Raw genomic sequence first — 20110 nt, 5'->3', positions numbered from 1 at the left:
AAAGTAACTTCTCTGTAATGCATTTCTTCCTTTCTAAATGCTAGCATAAAGGTGTCAGTGCTGGTTAGCTACATTTTAAACACTGTCAGTGTTTAAAAATTATTATACTCTAGGGAGCCTGTGAACAATTTAAATCCAAACTGCACGTATTTATGCTTTATGTACACTATGTAATTAGGAAAAAAGAAAGGGAAAATTTCTTAACCATCTTTATGGATGATCTGAGCCTGAAGATTGGGCCTGTGGTGTCTAACTGAGTGCACATTATCTACACTTGAATTTTGCCTGTGTTTGTACAGATCATTATATTAGGATATTAGATTTGGGAGAAAAAAACTCATTGGAAGCAATTTCCCTTTTTCTGAGGCAGTGAAGCAACTCAAACCAGAAATATTTTGCAGCTGAAGACAGAAATGGCTTGGAGTTTTGCTGTGTCTGTGGGGTTGCAATACTCAATGTGAGTGCCCAGCTGGGTTGGACAGCTACAAAGAGAACCAGCCTGGCTGTGTAGGAGGTGCCATCATGGATGTGTATTGTGAGCTGGTTGAACAGCAGTGCCCCTTTAATGTCTGTGATTGCAGGGAGTGCACAGAAATCTGCCTCTGGGTGGTTCTTGGCATAAATAGAGGGTAAGATTTTAAATAACACTTCTGTGTTGTGACTTTTGAAATGTGGGGGTTGCTGTATGAGCATCTGCATTCCAAAAACCTTCCTGCTGCAGAGCTGAGAGTTGAGGTGTCCCCCTGTCCATGAGGGTGCAGCAGCTCGCAGCACAGTCAAGTCACAGCGTTGGATGCTGGTTTGAAATTCTTGAACAGTCTCAGTGAGCTAAAAATGGAGAAAACAACAAATTCCTCCTGAATTACAGAGTCTGAAGTGAATCAATCATAGCTGGCTCGACAGGCTGTATATCCTCCTGCTCTTTCTCAGGATGGTTATTTGCAGCCGAGTTTTGCTCACTTGGAGAGTGTAATGAACTATAAAAGGATGTTTGTCCAATTCATCTTAATTTAAAAGCCTTCTCTTGTCTTAGATGTCAGTTTTACTTAGGAATGTTTAATTTGATAACCTGAGAATTAGTTCAGCCAGTTTCTAAAGGAGAATTCCTATCACTGGGGTGTTTTGCTTGTTTGCCCTCTATCAATAACAAAGCTTCTTTTGGAGATCCTCAGCTACACCCTCCCTTTTAAAAACAACAACAAAACCCATTTCTTAGTAAATATACTCATTCTCCTTTGTGACATGCACTGAAGGCAGCAGAGCCCTTGGAATGAATGTCTGCTTCAGAACCAGATTCCCTGGGCATGGGGAAGTGAAAAGGCAGCAGCAGAAACATGGCCTGATAAGGAGTTATTGGTATTAACTGAGCACCCTCTGCCAGCCAGCAGAAAGTGTTTTTCTTTTGGTGGTCTTGAGGAGTGAGCACCCAGGGAAGGCATCAGTCTGTTTAAGCAGAACTTTATTATGCCAATATGTTATTTCACCATCACCCTCCGACAGGAACCTGTGATTTGAGTGAGCCATGATGCTGAGAACAGTGTTAAATTTATCTCAATTAAAGTGAGCGTGCTCTGTTGCAAGAACATCAGAAAAATAAACTTTCTCAGTCAATAGAAAGAATTTTGTTTTACGTTTAGCTTGATGACTGAATCCAGCTCACCAGGGCTGTTGCATGTGGAGCTTTTCCAACCCTCCCAGGCCCCCCTTCACCCATCCATAAAATTGGTGTTTCTTGCTTGTTCTCATTATTTTAAGATAAGATTTTTCTTGACAAAATGCAGTGATACTCAAGTGGGTTACTCTTTTGAAATGTAGATTATTAATGCACATGGAAGCAAGTCAGATTATTAGATGCTACTCTACTGGAATAGCATGTCCCAGTGCCACCTGCAGTACTGGGATGGACCAATGGCTTCATCCAGGTTTCCCAGCAGCCCTGAAGCCACAGAGCTGTGTGCCTAGGAGGGGTGGAAGTATCTCAAAGAGCTGGCTTGCTTTTTTCTGGTATTTTCCTGCTTGTAATTAGAAAGTACAATTTATATTAAACCTTCTTTACAAGACAGAAGGCTCTTAAATGTGTTCTGCTGGGTTCACCAGATCATCCTGCTTGGCCTCCAAAGGGCTGCTGTCCCTGGCATACAGAACTGCCCACTGGCACCTTCTTGCATGATGATGCTTGCCTCCTCTTCCTCACTGTTGAGCTTCCTCCCCTGCCAGACAGATGTCCATTATAATGAGATGTAAAAAGAAAAAAAATAAAAGTAGGGGGTGGGGGATAATAAAAGCAGAGGAGCGTAGTGTTACAGCTTGATTTGACAGGACCTCCTGCTGTTGCAGCTGCCAGTGCCAGCCATGGAATAGATTAATCTGTATTCCAACACGCCAAGCTGAAGTCAAGATCGATCTAATTAGGGTGTTTTAAACACTGCTTGCATGCTGAAGTCCCTGTGCCTGTCTGGGGAGAGAAGGGCTCCTGAGAGCTTGAGGTGATGCTGGGCCAAGCAGGACCCCCGTGCTGCTGCAGGAAGCAAATGGAATATGACCTCCTAGAGCCAGGGATGTGTCTGGGATGGTGCCCTGCAGGATTGGGATCGTGGGGAGCGGCAGGGCTTCCAGGTGAGCCAGCCATGAGGCAGCAACAGTGCTACTGGCTGGTGAGAGAGAAGCCTCCTATCTTCTACATCCATGAATTTAGGGGATTTTGGGATGTTTGCATGAAAAAAGTTGTTCTTGATGCATAGTAGCTGCCAGCTGGTACCTGTTATTTCTGTGAAGGCGCCTTTGTGGTGCTTCAGTACAGCTTGGTTTGGTGTTTGCTTCTCAAAGGAATCACATTTCATCATTCTTTGAAATAGGCCTCATCTGCAACCTCTGCCTCTGGCCTTGTCTGTGCCCTCCCTAGAAGTGATGCCTTCTGTGCAGGGGATGTGGACCTTGGCTGAATGTACATTCCTATGGAGAAGCTCCCAGAATATTCTGTAGCAGGGAGGCTGCCCGTGGCTTCACCCTGGGGCTGTGCACAGCTCATGGCCTCTGTCTGCACTGAGATCAAAGCCAGGCAGCTACAGGTTCTGTGCTCTGGGGACTCAAAACAGCATCAGCTACTCACCATTTCCCAAAGGAGATCCAACTCTGAGCAAATATTGCGATTACAACTTTTAAAATGTTGCACATGTGAGATGGAGGTTGGGTCAGTCTATGGTAAAATGGTGAGACCCCCCATCTGTGGGAACCTGCACCCCAAGGTTAGTGTTTCTCCCTTCCCACGGCTGTGCAAACACTTTAATCCACTGAATCACAGACTCAACCTCTCATTCCATCAAGCTTTGCCCTCATTTTGGCTAGTCCTTGCCTATGGATGTTGGTGTTTATTGGGCCAGGACTTGGATTATCAGGCATAACCTTGATTTGGGGTGGGGCATAAAGCACACTGGTGCATTATTTTTCAGGAAGCTCATAAAAAACCAGTTTAGATAGTTCAGAAATATTTCTGTAAAATATTTCTTTGAACATTTTTATCAGGCAACTAAATATTTCCTGGATTTTCTGCAGTGATATGTTGAAAGAATAACCTTGTTCTCAAAACCTCTGTGTCAGCTCCTTTAGACTTGTCAGTAGTTTTAAAGATTTTATTGATAAAATGGATAAATATCTGCATACAACCACCAAAGCAAAAATGATAGCTAAAATACATTTCCTAGTAAAGGAATATTGGGAAAAAGCAATGAAGATAGATCATTGGTGAGAATACTGCTACTAAAATGCTGCATCAACACTTCCAAAAAAAGAAGGTTGGGGAAAAAAATAGTGTGACATACAGAATGCTGACTTCTTCCTAAACCAGCAGAGCATATGTTGGCATATATGGGGAAAAAAATTCTTCATTTAGGTTCAATTTCTTTCTCCTTAAGAAAATGGGATCTTGCAAGAACTTGAAGGTTTTTACAATGCTTTTAATGTCAACACTTAATTTGGAGTCGCTTTCTGTGGAGTAACAGTTTGTGTGCAGTGGGAGCTGCTCTGACACCCCCGGAGCCATCGTTCACCCCCGTTAGGCTGTCGGAATGACGGAGCAGCCACACGGTGCGGCCACCCGATAAACCTGTTATCTGCCTGCTCCTCCTGCCAGCAACGCTCCCAATCTCCTTGGAACATGAAAAATTGACACCACCTCAGGCAGAAATCTGTTTCCGAAAGGAAGCTCCATTTATAAGCAGCTAATGAAATGGGGGGGGTGTAAGTGTGCCTGTGCAGCCTCTCCTCGTGCTGCCCTTGTGTGCAGGATGCAGATAATCCGTGCAGCAGGGAGCACAGGCACCCTGGCCAGGCAGCCTGCGTGCCTTCACCTTCCAGGGCCCAGTAAACATGGTGGTGTTGCTCGTTCTTTGTGCTGGACTTATCAATCAGGGCTGCTTGTGGCTCTGGGCTGGGCAGTGGTGGGGAAATGCATGGTGTGACAGCAATGAGATTGTGATCCCTCTCCCCTGCACACTGTGCTTCCCCCTCTGAAAATATCAACTCTTGAGGTCCCATTGCTCCCCACCACCATGGGTGAGGAACTGTTTATTCATTTTCATCAGTCTTGATCAGGAGGATTACAGTGAGGACATCTTGGAGAAGCTAGGGTGGCTAAGCCACCATGGCCTGTGTTTAATGCAGCCATGCAGCTGGGAAGTTGTACTGACTGGTTTGGAAAGGGAAAAAGATTCAAGCCCTTTGCTTTCCCCCACTGTGCTTGGGCTTGAGGTGAGTGGCTCAGTCACCTCTCAGAGTGGTGGGACATTGACACAGGTGTCTCCTGTGTGCTTGCAGCCTTGACTTTTACTTGTCTCCTTGGTTTGTGCTGAAAAATATGCCCCCCAAGTGTAATTGAGAAGACTCTAAACATGTTTATTTGGTTGTTTCTGGTTTGTTGTGGCCCATTTATATTAATTGATGGGATTTTCTGTAGATGAAAGTGGTTGGTTTGAGAATTTTTCCACTAGCTCACAGTACTTCAGTCTCTGCAGGAGCACACTTATTCCCTTTCTCCAGTTCTCTTGTTTCAGTAGCTGTCCCTCCTTTGGTGACCTGAGAGACATTTAGGTTCTGATTTTGGCCAGGGCTCCTTTAGGCACAAAAGAGGAGAAAACCACAATAGAACTTGTGCTCTATGTAAGGTGCTTTAGGTCCCCGAGGCAGAGGAGGAGAAGACCTCACTGGTAGGGCTGGAATGAGGAGCTATCTATGCTCCCTGCAAACATGACTTGTGGCTCTCACTGCTGCTCTCTCTCCTCTCACCATGATGGGAAGGAACCAAGGTTCTGCTTATCAACAGCTACATGCTGGAGTGTTAATCATAAATTTAATGGCAGGTTACAGAGGGAAATAAGCTCCTCTTCCTGATCTCAGCATGCAATTTTCCTTTTTTTATTTCTAGAACATGTCTGTTCCATCCTGGCTTCCCTTCTGCGAAACCTGAGAGGGCAGCAGAGGACACGGTTACTGAATAAATTCACAGAGAATGACAGTGAGAAGGTGAGTGCTGAATGTGTCTCATTCTCTGGGCTGCCAGGTTGGGAGGGTTCTTGCTCAGGGTGCCTGGTGCGCTCACTGAGTTACGAAAAGCCATCCTCATACCTGCCTGCAGAGACTTCTGCTGTCACAGACCTTTGTTCTCTCATTCACATTGTATCTACAAACTGCAAAACTGGACATTTAGTGCATGGCCTCCACATCCCCTGTGCTCTTGTTTTCTGGTGCCCTTGCATATGGTAGTAGCAACTCTGTCCTGGTTTGTGTCTCTGCTGAAACCTGGCCATAGAAGACAATGTGCAGTATTAGATGGTGCTGGCTCTGTGATCAGGATAGTGTGGAAAGGTGCCAGGGTGTCTGGTGGAGCTCTTTTGCAGAGAGTTTAGGAGTTGCTATGGTACACATTTAACATTCTCCACTCTTCTCCTAGAATGTTTCATTTTAGTGGTGTTTGCTCTGGGAAATTCTTCCCAAAATATTTACATGGTGGTGGATAGATCAAAGCTTTGCAGAAAAGAAATAGCTTTTGCAAACTGGGGATCCCAAGGGATTTGTAAATTCTGCCACTGGGAAAATACTGGTTCCTTAGTATTCCTCATTAGTGTGTTTTAAAGGTGTTTTTCATAACCTGTTCTACCAATTGTAGATAATTACTAGACAGTATTTCAGCTGCCCTAACACAGTTCAGAGGAGAGTGGGAGAGCTGGAACATCCAGCACAGATAGACAAGTCCACTGGGGAAGCCAGGAGCCTGGAGGATCACAGCACAGAGAGTGAGCTGGGGACACGTGTCTGTTTGCTGCTGTTTATCTGGCCCTGATGGGAACCATGTTCCCATACAGGATGACATCCAAAGGCCTGCAGCCCCAACATGCTCATCCAACCACCACTTGTACACTCCTTCTGTAACACTTTCCTTCCTGGGAGGGACAGAGCTGCCTGTTGCTTTGTCAAGGCTGAAACTGAGAGGAAAACAAAATTGCAGGAAGGATTAAAGGTGATTGCATTGTTCTTTTTTCTTGCTTATGTCTCTCTCTTCTCCCCTTGCAGGTTGATAGGCTGATGGAACTGTATTTTAAGTACCTGGATGCAATGCAGGTAGCTGATAAGAAGATTGATGGGGAGAAACACGTATGTATTGCTTAAATTTTGCCAGGTCATGTCTGTAACACCTCTGCACAGCTATGTCATCTGTACAGGACTTCTGGCTCAGCCAGTCACTTTCTCAGGCGTGCCCTCATACCTGTGCTGTTCCTCTTAATTCCTGTTGGCTCACTTTCCAAGTTCCAGGTAACCTCAGATAAAGAGGGCCAAGAATCTCTCTACAAGTGCTTCTGGCTGTCTCTTAGAGTGAATTTTACTAGAAGTACCTAAGTCTGTCTGTGCTTCAATTTGCCTTCATTTTTACCTGGCTGCAGTCCTGCTTGGTTTGGCAGATGGCAAGCAGGTGAAATGCAGAGAGACAATTACATGATAATGTGTGAGGCCTCCTACCCTGGTCTGCAGAGTTGTGATCAGCAATGAGTAAGTGTCTGTGTTGATGAGTTGGCTGAGGAGCAGCCAAGGGCTGTGAGCTCTCTGCACACCAGCAGTGAATGTTTGAGTGACACGAGCCTTGGTACCGCACAGCACTTTCTTGGAACTGAAGCTGGAACAGACCTTTTGAAAGGGAGCGAGCGGCTGGAGTCAGGAAGCAGCTTGCAGAGCTGTTAGTGAGCTTGGCCAGCTTCCCACAAGATTATCTGTATCAGTGCTGGGGAGGGTGTGAGATTGATTAGCAGTGACGGAGAGCAACGGCTGCAGCTGCCGTCCCGCACGCCGCGCTCCACGTGCCACGGGCAGCAGCCCCCCGCCAGGCCCCGACAAACAGCTGCCTGCCCGCTGCCAAGGCTGCTTCTCCGGGCACTGCCAAGCATTCCGAGGGCACCAGAGCACTGCTGCTGCTCAGAGAGGCACGGGAGTGAGTGATGAATGGAGTTGCTTTTGCTGCCAGCACTCAGGCTCCATATGGACATGGCAGCGTCGCCTGGAGGAAAACAGCGTTTACCCTTTCCTGCTTTCCTTCTGTGCTCTGTCCTTCCTCCTCAGGACAGGGCAAGAAATTATTTATTCTTTACGTTTTGGTGTTGGTGTGAGGGTTTAAGAACTCAAAAACCAGATTGGATTTTTTTCGGTTGAAGCCTTGTAGTGTGTTGGAGCTGCTTGTACAGAGCCCTAAAATACCACATGCAGAGCAAGGGTATGTGCCCTTTATCCAGGAACACCCTGGAGCAGCCTGCAAACATTAACATCTGTAGCAAACAGCCAGCACAAAGCAGGAGTGGAGGGAATTTGAGTGTAAAGACTCTTCTGTGGAAGTTTTTCAATTAATAACCTATTCATGTCTACTGAATGCATGAGAAGTAAAACTAAGGAATGTCAGATTCTCCTCCTGTATCCAAAATAAATGGACCTCAATTCTTTACTTTCTATTAGAATTAATAATAGGATTTGGCAGAAGCATCTCATGGATGCAACATACTGGCCACAACATATATAAAATATGATGTTCAAGTTCATTCCTAGCTTGGAACACTTTTGGAGAATTATCGTCTGCTTTATTTTGTAGCATCATCAGATGGTCAGTGGTACATGATCTCCTGAGATCTGAAGTGCCTCAAGTGTTTTCCACATACAGAAACAGGCAAAAGCCATCATTCTGTCTCTCATACCGTGGCACTATCTGGCTGTGACAGGATTTATGGGACAATTTAATGTTCCTTGTTGTGGCACATGAATCACTGAGCTGGATTGTATGAACACTTTAGAAACCGTGCTCTGTCCCTGGGGGGCTTTTGACCTTTCCTTTACAGTAGAGGACATAGTACCCCAAAAATCTGGTATACAGACCCTCACCTTTCTTCCTGCCCCATGGAAAAATGGTACTTGGTGAGATTTTACAGGTTCAGCCTACACCAATGAGAGTGAGATCTGAGTCTGATGGACAGAGTATCCTGGTATAAGTCTTGCATTACAAGGACTGAAAAGCTGCTTACACAAGGAATGACTGAGTGCTTTATCTTTAGTAGTGCAGCTGGTATAAGAAGCTCCTGTTCATGCAGTTCTCTTCATTTTTATTTCTTTTAGCTTGGCTTATTTTAGTGATTTGGTTTATAGCCCTGCTTTTTAGCCTGTGGCAGTGATGGTAGAAGAATAGTTGAGTGTAGAAGGGAGGGGAGGAATTTCTGAAGCCAGCTGTTTTGAGGAGGAAGAGTTGTAATAATCTGCACCCTGATCTGGACTGTGAAACAGGATGAGGTCATTGAACCCCTTCTTAGTGTTACCCCCTTGTTTGCTTCAGTGGAATCTGTTCAGAAAAGTTCAGAGATTAATAACTTGGTGATTATCCTAATTGCCTTGGGAAACCCAGGTGCGAAGTCCATGAGAGCATTGTCTCCAACACCTGATGCCTATCTTAGCACTTTTCTCAGAGTTTTTAGTTAATGAAAGTATCTTGTTCTCCTCTCAATTTCTTTAATTATTTCTGTAGGAAATGGTGCAGCATCCTGTGGCCTTTACCTTTCTCTAAAATGAGGTATAATTATGGGTGGCAGCAATAGCCTTGATGATCTCTAAAGATGGTAGGAAATGACAAGAGATACTTTAATATTTTTATAGTTCCACGGAAAATTATGCTCATCAGGTTTATTCAATAAAATATTCTCACCAGACACTTTGTGCTATAATGACTTACAAATTACATGCTAATTGTGGTACAGCTCAGCCACTCCATCCTTGAAAGGAAGAGGTGGAACTCCTAAGATGAGTGGTATCCACAGGTAGGGATAACAGGTGGGGATTTGTGTCAGCCCATCCTTTCAGTTTGGTGTAGAAAGACCAAATTGCTTGGAGCTGTGCTGAGGGCAGGACATGATGGCTGTGAATGTGGCTCTTTGCCTGTGGTCTGAAGGCCCTTCCTGAGCATGTTTTGCATCCCTCAGCTCTCCCCAGTAATAGACAGAAAGTAGTAAGGGGAGAGACTCCATCCTTAGAGTGAGAGACACGTTGTGGTGGTTGTTCTGGTGCATGGCTATTTGGAATATGCTGATTTTTGCCCACCTGGATTGGCCTTGCTGTTCCACATGGTGACGGTGTATAACCAGGATCCTGGAGATGTTCTTTGTTCTTGATCAGTATCCTTTTGCTCTGCCCAGCTGTGCAGTGCATGCTGGAAGGTGAGTGATAGGTGAGGAAGGAGAAGGATGCAGAAATCTCCTCCAATGCCTGTGCAGAGCAATATGATTTTTGGTACAGCACTGGCACATCCATTGCATCTTTAGGCTTGGAGTCTCTACTTGACACCTCGAGGCCTGTCAGTCCTGCCTCATTAGTGTGAGAGAAGCTCATTTTAGCTTCACAGAAGCCCATCTTATTGCTGTCTTCTCCCATCAGCAAGGGGCATCTCAGTACATATTGCTGGCAGATTAGAAATGGCACCTGAGCGCTCATTTGGAGGTTAGCGACTGACAGCTTTGAAAGAGAGTCCAAGTGGGAAAGGGGCTGCTTGGTACTGTACTGGAGGCAGATTAGCACTGAAAGGGTGGCTGTGGTTTAAAATTAAAAAAAAAAAAAAGACTGTGAAAAGGCACCTTAAAACTGTTGTCTTCTAATTCATATCTGCTTAATTTACTGGCACAAAATAATCTGTGCTGAGAGGGGCTGCTGGAGCCGCCACCGCTGTGTAATCAAGACCGCGGCTGCCTGGATCCAGCTCCTGTGATCGCCGTGCTCAGATCAGAATACAGAGCAGACCTGGCCTTTGTTTCTTGCTCTAGAGATTCAGAGTCCTGGCTTGTGGATGTTTTTCTGCTCAGGAATTTAGCACTGTTGAGCAGAGCAGCCAATGAGCCTGTGTGCAGTGTGGAGTGTGAGCGGTGGTACAGGAGTGAGTGTGTTGTCTTTCTTGAGTGTTCTTTTAGATAATTCAGTCAGTGTCCAGCTCTCTCACTAGCCAAACTCATCATTGTTCAGCTTTAGAGACCAGATTTGAGCCATTTGGCATGGATTTAGGGTGAGGGAAGTCACTCTGCACAAAATTAGATTTTTCTATTTACTGGCAAGAGCTCACATGAAGGCTTTGCCCAGTCATGCCTGTGTCCATGATTTTGAGAATCTGGAGTAAATGACAGTCATACATGTGTTGGAGTGTTCAGGATCTGATGCTAAAGTGTCACATCTGAGTGATGCAAAAAAAATAAACAATGCCAAAGCAATTGATTTCACAAGATGATTAAGAAGGCACTGGCTTTTAAACTTGTTCTTTTACTGGCAGACTGGATTTCTAAGAGGAAAGGAGAAGTATTTCACTACCGAAGCTTTCCTCTTCCTTTCAGGAAGAAGTGAGAAACAGCTGTCTAAGTCACTCCATCAGATTTCTATCCGGGGAGCATCCATTGCCCCGCTCCAGGGAGAGTTACGCAGGGCTCATTTTCCTTCTTACTCCTAAAACCCTCAACTCACCACTGGGTGCGAGGGCTTGGCTTGACAGAACAGCAGAATTCATCAGCCTCAGCCAGCTTTGGTGCTGGTGACCGTGGGTGCGTGGCTGGAGCACGCGCGCCGAGGAGGCGCGTCCTCTGGAGCGTTGCGGTACGGAGCGCTCGCAGGTGATGGCTCTAATGAGGAAATATTGCTCTGCCAGGCGCCTGCAGAATAAATCACAGAGCTGCAGCCAGCTCACGGGGCTGACGAGCTGCTTCCTTTGTTTAAGAACAGATCCTGAAGACAAACCCCAAAATGCAGAAGGTGACACGTGACGCAGTTGTTTGGGCCTGTCAGTCCCCATGAGGATGGAGCACAGGCATGTCCTGGGGCCAGCTCAGAGGAGGCTGCTCTGAGCTCGCTGCCAGGTGGCTCATGGCAGTGTTTTGAAGAAGATGAGCTCTCTGGACATGAGGGATGGAATGGAATGGAATGGAATGGAATGGAATGGAATGGAATGGAATGGAATGGAATGGAATGGAATGGACTCTTTCATTCTTCCTCTGGCTTCCCTCTGGTGAAGCTCATGCATACAGAGGGAGGATGGATGGTGGGTCATCATTCCTATGGAAGTCTATGGCTAAAAAACCTTGTTATGGGTCTGCCCTGGCAGCACCCATTAGAAATAGCAAGAGGCTGGCTGGGCATGGAAAAGCTGTCCTTGTCAGGATTTTCAGATGTGTTTTCTCATGTATCAGTCAGTCATGAAGCTAGAAGCCCAGTAGCTCCTAGAGTGTGCTGGAGTCATGTTCTGCACTGCTGAACAGCACCCTCAGATGGCCAGTAAAAGAGCAGGTTTTGTTCCATTCTGACAAAGGACTTGTAAATCACGGATACATGGGTCTGTTCCATAGTCACACACTCTCACCCCTCAATGTAGAAATGGGATTTGTATGTTTAAATTAAAATTTTGACTTGCAGATGGACACACTTCATGACCAGCAAAGGCAAAACTTCTTCAAAACTGAATGAAATGTTTGGTGAATTTAAATGAATTATTAAAAATACTTTTTCGGTGAGAAATATATGGCTGATAATGCTTGGGGGAACAAAACAATTCTTAAGAAACCACAAATTGCACCAATATTTTTTCAGTCCTATTGGGAAGTGCTTTGAGAGAATCCTCACACCTTTCCTTTGTGTGGCTTTACAGGACATGGTGCGTCGAGGAGAGATCATAGACGATGACATGGAAGATGAATTCTACCTGCGTCGTCTGGATGCTGGGCTCTTTGTGCTGCAGCTCATCTGTTACATCATGGCAGAGATCTGTAATGCCAACGTTCCCCAGGTAAAACTGCATACAAGGATGGCAGATCATCTGTGTTTCCATTCATGGTGCAGACAAGGCTCTAAATCTTTGCAAATGCTGTGTTGAGTAATTGTTTCTTTAATTCCCTTTTGGGGAGGAAATCTGTTTATTGCACTTGTGTCCATACAGCTCCATCAAGTTGCAGGAAATAGGGCATTAGTGGGGACAGAAGTTGATTGTTGTCACTAAATTTATATAATCTGTGTGAGCAAGGTCAGGGCTTGAAATGGAAAGGCCATGTTGATGCCATTGCTGAGGGAGCAGGGGGAAGGGACCCTGCACAGTACAGCTTTTCTTGATCTGTGCAAAATGCTGCATCTCTGCTTCCTCTGTGAATACATTTGGGTTTGTGAATGCATTCTGTGGCTTCTTATTTCTGTGCCGTGTGCCTTCTGGGTGTTCCTGAGCAGATGCTGAGGGCTGCCAAGACTGAGTTGGTTTTTGTGGCTCTCAGGTCTCTGCTTATCCCTCAAAGTGGGAAAAAGTGGGGCTGTGCATGGACACGTGTTGAAGATCTCTTTCTTCTCTGTCCTACTCCCCATCAGATTCGTCAGAGAGTCCACCAGATCCTGAACATGAGAGGCAGCTCCATTAAAATTGTTCGACACATCCTGAAGGGTGAGTAGAGATATTTTTGTGCAAGTGTCTCATCGCTACCAGGGACAGCTTGGTCATTGCTTCGCAGGATGAGCCTTCACATGTAATTCTCCTTGGCTTCCTGAGCATCTCCAGGCAGCAGCTGAGCAGTGTTCTGAGATCCTGGCAGGGCTGGAATCACCCTGATTAGTGGCATGCTTTGCTTTGCCTCCGAGTTAGGACACTTGCTGTAGCTGCTGTCAGAGAGCAGCACATCACTGCACGCTTCCATCAGCTCCAGCCTGGCTGGAATTCACTGCTGACATTAACGTGAGAGTAAATATTTAAGGGAAGTGTACAGGCCTGCTAGAGGGAAGAATAGTGGAGTCTTGTCTTTCATTAACATGGCCTTGCACTTTACCATCTGCACCATATTAGTACCCGTGGTGTATTTGTCTTGTTCTTAGTGTCAAATTAATACAGATTATAGCATTAAAGTATCCTCCATAGCTTTAAAATGTAGCTGTTGTGATTTGCAATCACAGTTTTAAAGTACTGCTTGTTATTTTTAATGCTAATGGTGAATTAGAGCAATGCCTGTTTGAGCTGTGGCCCTCCTTGGCAGCCTGCTGTCCTTCAGCAGCAGCAGCCAGTGGAGCTGGGGGAGAGGAGGGCAGGACTCAGCCTCTTCCCATGGCCCCTCGGAGCTGAGAGGCTTAGTGGGAGCAGCAGGGAGCCAGAGCTGCCTGGAGAAGATGCTTCTTTATGGAATGTATCTGCTCCAAAGGGGCTGTGCTGTTTTCAGTGTGAGGAGAGGAGTCTATTTTTCTTCTGGAGGGAAGGGAAGCTTGGCAGCATTTCTGGGATAGTGGGCTGTGGGATGTGTTTCAGTGTTTTTGCTTTCTTTGGGAGCAACAGTGTTCTCCTGGGCTTTTCTTCAACAATGGCAGGTACACACTGCTTATTTCCTGCAAAACCTGTCGGTTTTCTCCCTTCTCAAATGCAGGAAAAAAGGAATCAGAAGGCTGGCTGGTATGACAAAATTAAGAGTGATTTTTCTGACAGTGTGAAATTACTTGCAGCTATAGGCAATCTCATTGGCCCTTGTCTTTAGCCACAAAGTGCAAGCTAGTGCCTGCTGGTGAGCAGGGGGCTGCATAGGATGTCTTTCCTGATTTTAGTTATGATAATTGGAAATTCCTGCTTCTAAACTGTCCCTTTCCAATGTGGAGTATGGCACATGTCCCTGTTCAGATTCCCACACTTGCCCTGGGCTGTGTGTCCCTGAGGGAGTTGTCTGCACACCTTGCTGGATTTGCACACCTCATGGTCATGGCTCTGGGGTGTTGACTTACATACCAAGATGAATTGGAGGGCAGCTGCATTAAAATTTCATCTGATTCTTTTTTTCCCAGACAGTGACTTGCATTGTGAAACTTCCTCCACGGCTGTATTGGGTGTTGCAAGCTCAGGGTCGTGCTGGGTTGGGTGCTCTCACCCTCCCTGAAGGGGCACATTGGCTTGTTAATAATGCAGGGATGGATGCAGAATTTGGGCTCTGATTGCAGCTCTTCCCAACTCTTATACTTGCCAGTTTTAGAGACTTCTAGAGACAATAATCAAAACCTCAGTGATAAATTTCTTAGTGGATGCTTGTGAAGTCCTGCAGTGGGACCCGGGGTGCAGGAGCAGCACTGGGTTCAGCTGCAGTCTAGGCTCTGAAATTTGAGCATTTCAGTAGTTACACACCTGTGTCCACATGCATAGTCAGCACAGATTCACCAGCCTGTAACAGCAGCAGCACCTGCTTCTCTGAAAGAGTCAGTTCCCTGGACACAGCTTCCCAGGGAAGCAAAGGGGTTGGAGCAGGGATTTGGGTGTGGACCCTGCAGTGTGCTGCTGGGATGCAGGGACCAGCAAAGGGCTTCCAAAACTTCACTGGAGTCAACTGCACAAGACTCTCTTGCAAGCGACTGAGAGATCAGGAGCTTGAGCCTTGGCTGGAATGTTTCCAGGCTACTTCCCAACTTGCTCTCAGGACAGATGAGGACTGGTTTATTTTTACTTTTTGTTCAGTGTTTTGCTCTTGTTCAGTTTTTATTTTCTATTTTTGCATACTAATTAGGTGCTCGGTTTTTAGTTTGATTTTTATGGCCTACATATTCTCCATGTTTCTCTGGCAACCTGACAGCTGATGGATCCCTTGGGGTAGCTCAGAATTACTTACGATGCAGGCAAGGAAGCAACACTGTTTTCTTATGGTAGAGCTTTCAAGGGGGAGGAGTGGGCAGGGAATAACGGGAGGCTCATTAATGCATTTCTGCAGGCTGACCAGTCCTCCCACACTTCCTTTTTCTGGAAGATCAAGTATTTCTTGCAACAGGACAGTTAGTTTATGCTTTGGAAGAAAACAACTGTGTGATGTGTATCTTGGCTAGAGAGATGTTTTGGGGATGGAGGCTGGACTGGGGATGGCAGCAGTCTGTATCTTGGGGAGGTGCCTGGTCTCCATCTGTTATTGGGAATGGAGTGAGGCACAGGCCTCTCTGAGGTGATACTTGGCTCTGGAATGGCAAATCTCCCTGTTCCTCACTGGCCCAGAGGGACTAGCCATTGATCCTGGCTCCCTCAGGAGCTCTGTGAGAGCTGCCCCTGCTGAGGCCCCCTCTCACACCTGTGTCAGGTGAGCAGGCACACTGGGAGCTGGACACGTGGAATGTCTGCTGCACATTCCAGCCCAAACCTGTTAGCACAGGTAAACACAAAGGAAGGGTCAGTGTGCTCTGAGGATGGAGCCCAGTCTGGCTCATGGTGCCTCCATCTGTGCAGGCTCCAGAGCTTCCAATATCCATTACAAGCCTCAGTATTTCCCAATTGATTTTTACTGTTCTGTAACCATTGTATTTTGTCTAATGAAGCAGAAACCAATCTTGGGCCTTTTCCCTTTGTGTAGCTACAGCAGTGTGTAAGCTCTGGTTAACTGTTGGCAGGGGCAGCTTACATTTGATTTTTTTTTAGCAGTCTCAGTGAAGTGGTGGAATTTTAAATAAAAAGTAAATACATAAAATCTCGGTTGGAGATTTACTTTTTTAAGCCTGATTCTGGGGGTTTTATCTGGTGTTTTCAAGCTGCTAATGCTTCAAATGAGCATTAGCAGCTGTCATAACCCAGTAAACATTCTGCCTTGGATTAACTGGAATTTTAGTCTTACAAAGTCTAGATGTTTAGAAGGAGAAATGCTGAGCTTTCGGACAAGATAAGAAGAATTTGTGTTGTGTTTTTCTTTGGGGGATCTCCTGGTACAAAGGAAGGGCAGTGTCATTAGTAGCACTCAGTGGCTCCCTGCTTGAGCCCTAGTCCAAGCAGTCTGGCCATCCTTACAGCTGGGGGCAGAGCTGCTGGCTGTGCCAGGCTTGGAGACTGTGGCTGTCCCTCACTGGGCTTGGAGAGGCCACTGAGGTGGGAAGTGTTGCCCTTGGGCTGCAGTGAACTCCAGCACTCGCATCCACTGCAGCTGTTCCAGAGGCACTCACCCTGATGGAGCATGGAAGGGACTGCTGGGGACAGAGCTGCTCCTCCACCAGCCCCAGCACTCAGGCTCTGGTACTGCCTGAGGGGACAGGGGAGCCTGAGCAAAGGGCCAGCCTTGGCTGGGGAGGGGAGCCCATCCCTGTGCACTGGGATGATCTCGTGCCCGAGGTTTGGATCCCCAGCGCAGCCCAAAGCACAGCAGGGCTGGGCTGCCTCGCAGCAGTCGGTCCATACACAGGGAGCTACAAGGAATCTGTCCTTGTAGGAGCTTTCTGCTGCTTTTAAGAGCTGTGGAGAGCAGCTCCTCCACTGAGAGAAGTGCCTGGAGCTGGTCCCTTTGCTGAGACAGTGGGCAGCTCAGGTTCACCTGCAGCAAACCTCAGCATTACCACCTGCTCATGTTACAGGTACCGGAGCAGTTTATAAATATTAAAAATATTTTTCCCAGAGGCTTGGCAAAGAACTCTACTGCTTTTACATGGAGAAAGAGAGAGTGTGTTCACACAGGAGGGAAGACTCCCACATCAGCTAACTTCTGCCTGTCCTCACTGCTTTCAGTGCTCCTGTAACAAAGGCTTTGATGGAGCTCAGAGCGTGTAGCTGTGCTAAACGTATAAATATTAAAGCAAACTTTCTGCAGCAACTTACCATTCAGTGCTGAATACAAGCTGTTCTGTTTGTTTGGAAGAAGGAAAAGAATGCAAGCAGGCGGAGGCAGGGAAGTGCTGTCTGAAGCATCAGCCTGCTCCTGATTCCTCAGATTTGTTCAGCTCCTTGCTTCTGCAGCTCAGAACCTGCTTTTTATATTTTCTTTTTAAACCGTCTTTGAAAATGCAGGTTCTGGTTGCAAGAAGGAGGGAGCTGGGAGGGGATGAGAGCTGCGAGCTCCAAATGAATATCAAGAAGGAGAGCTACAGAGGGAATGTTTAGTTCTGTGGTGTTTGGCTGTGTGCATGGATGGGCAAGACCGTGGTCAGGGTCTGGTGTCCTCTGCCTGATGACAAGTAGTTTGGTTTGTAGTTAAATCTGAACTGGTGGCTTTTCTTCTGCATGGTTAAAAGCACTGGGTAGATGGAGGAATTGGGGTCTCCTCAGCAAAAATCCTCTCTCAGGATGCTTGGACAGCAGTCAGGTTAAACCCAGGACTGGGAATGATTGACAGTTGTCACAGACCCCACTTGACCTTCCCTGATGATGCTCAGTGTCCAAAGGGACCTGGGATGCTGGTGATTTGCAGTGATTTATGGTACTGTTTGCATTTCTTGGGCATAATGCCACGATTCCCATGCCAGGGAATGGGTGCTGCTGTCTGCTTGGGCCAGAGCAGGGAGCTCTCTGTGTCTGTCTGCCTCAAAAGCTTTAATGAGCGTCAGCAGGTGTTTGTTATGCAAAGCTTTAAACCATCAATGCTCCTTGCATGAATTCCCATTTGGCTGTTTACCGTAGTGTGGGTGTAGATTCCTCTGTGGTGTCTGCAGGAGTTGCTGTCCTTTGTTTGCTGCTGCTGCACTCACAGCCTGTGTCCCTCTGCTCTCTCCCTGCAGAGTACGCGGAGAACATCGGGGACGGGAAGAACCAGGAGTTTCGGGAGAGTGAGCAGAAGCGGATCCTGGATCTGCTGGAGAATTTCTGAGGACCTGGGAGACACCTCTGTGTCTGCCCACAAGGACGTGGTGCCAGTTCTCCCTCCTCCTGGCCCTCCTCCAGCCTCTATTGCACGATGAAAGTGATGTTTCTATGAAACTGCTTCTAAATGGGATTTAGGAGATATTAAAGATTGTTTTTTTTTTTTTTAGTTCCTGGTTTGTTATTTCAGCAGTGTTCTGTGAGTGGGGCTGCAGCTGCATACCCAGCACAAAGCCAGCATGAGGTTCTCATCTTTTTTATCTTTTTCCCCCTAAATCAAGCTGCCAAGGATCAGTGTGGAACAATACAAATGTATATGTGGCAGGGAGGGCAGAGAGGAAGCCCGCATGGCTCGAGAGACTGTTGGCAGGTTATTCCAGCCTGATCCATTAATGAAAATGTACAAGCCTTGCTCTGATGGGAACCAGGGAGAGGCTGAGGTGGTGGTGTGTGTCCAGTTCATCCCTTCTTCAGTGGCAGATAAGATCCAGGAACTGGCCATATCAGCCATTCCTGTTAAATCTTCCCAAAGGTGAGTGGGAATTGAAAGTAGGTTCTGGCACAGGCTGGTCACTGTTCCCTCCTGAAGAGGGAAAAGAGGGAATGAGTCCATTGGGGTTTTACCCAGAACTAAGAGTGAGGGGAGGTAAGCAGTGGCATGCCCAAATTCCGTTGCTTTCCTTTCACAGTCAGCTTTGGGTCTTGGCTGTGTTTGTTCAGTAGAAAACCAGTGTTGTGGTTCCTGGACAGGGAGCTTGGCTCCTGGAGCAGCAGCAAGTCCCTGAGAGCCCCTGCCTGCCCCGGGGAAGGGGTCACAGCTCATTCTCATCACCCTCTGCACCCCGGTGTGGTTTTGGGTGTGGCTTTGGGTGTCGTTGTGCCAGACTCCAGTGCTTCCCTGAGCCGGGACTCCCAACTGGGATAGGAAGTAGCAGAGGATATTTTCTTGCATCCTCTTTTCTGCTGCTGAAGTTAATGACTGTCATCACAAGCCATCGTGGCTCCTGCAAGCTGGGCCGTGCCTAATTTAGAGAGATTTGCATGCTGGCAGCATTCATTTTTTATCTCCTAGAAAAATGCATTGTCAGGCAAGCTTAAAGGCTTCCTTCAATCCTGACTGCACAGGCACTGCTGGCCTGGTGCTATTGAACGCTGGTGTTCAGGGCATCAGCATGGAAGTCGTGGCTTCAGCTGCCACAAAAAGCTTCAAAAATATGTTTTTTTGTGCAGAACTTGTCAAATTCCTCATTTCTTTCTTATGTTTTCAATCTGCTTCCTTAAAGGTGTTTTTTCCTTTAGCTTTCAAGTATGTTTAGGTTTTTACTTGAGTCTGGGAATTATTCCCTTTCCACACCAGTGGAGTTGTGGTCAGGGCTGATCTCTGGTTTCTGGAAGATAACTGGCTGTCCCCTCACACTGTGCTTGTGTTGGAGGAGCTGAGGAGAAGGGGAGGGATAGGGATCTTAGAGAGTTTGAGGCAGAGCAGAAAGGGGACTTAGTGAATGTGGAACAGTTTCAGTTGAGAAGTGGGGCCATGTATCTGGGGGAAAAAAGGACAGGGAAGGTCTTGAGAAAACTTCAATAAACTGCCTAAGGGCAAGGTAAATTTATAAATCTGAGTGTCCATTTGCAACCTGATTTTGCTGTTTGCTGCACATGTGTGTATGCTTGTGGTCGTTTCCATGCACAGCTGGTGAGCTGCTGCGGGTGTGCAGTGCATGATCCCTTCTCTGAGTTGGCTCCTCTCAGATGGGGAAAACCTCCTGCAGCCTCTGCTGGGAGTGAGATGTGGGTCACAGCCACAGTGGGTTGTGCCAGTGAGCTCACATTGGAAGCTCTCGCAGCAAGGGACAGGGGCTGGAGGAACCAAAAGCATGGTGGTGTGGTGTGGTGTGGTGTCTGGGCTCCCTGGGGAGCAGGAAAGGGTCCTGGCACTGCTGCAGCTGCCAGCAGTCAGTGCTGACCTGGATCAGGAGAAGGAATGGGCACAGCCTGTGATGGAGCCTGTGCCTCAGCAGCATCCTGTGAGGT

The 20110-nt window shown here is 46.8% G+C and overlaps 1 protein-coding gene across 1 annotated transcript in view; it reads left to right on the top strand.

Moving 5' to 3' along the window:
- The window catches only part of CTNNBL1 (catenin beta like 1), a 46930-nt gene extending 28682 nt beyond the window's left edge, over positions 1-18248 (top strand). The window contains exons 12-16 of the mRNA XM_077787011.1: positions 5420-5517; positions 6565-6645; positions 12188-12325; positions 12892-12964; positions 17998-18248. Coding sequence (XP_077643137.1) covers positions 5420-5517; positions 6565-6645; positions 12188-12325; positions 12892-12964; positions 17998-18086 — 479 coding nt within the window. The 3' untranslated portion in view covers positions 18087-18248. The remainder of the gene's footprint in view (positions 1-5419; positions 5518-6564; positions 6646-12187; positions 12326-12891; positions 12965-17997) is intronic.
- The last annotated feature ends 1862 nt before the right edge of the window (positions 18249-20110 follow it).

Source organism: Lonchura striata, chromosome 17, assembly GCF_046129695.1.
Source record: "Lonchura striata isolate bLonStr1 chromosome 17, bLonStr1.mat, whole genome shotgun sequence".
NCBI lineage: Eukaryota > Metazoa > Chordata > Aves > Passeriformes > Estrildidae > Lonchura > Lonchura striata.
The sequence above is the reverse complement of the archived record's forward strand: the minus strand, read 5'-3'. Positions and strand labels throughout refer to the sequence as shown.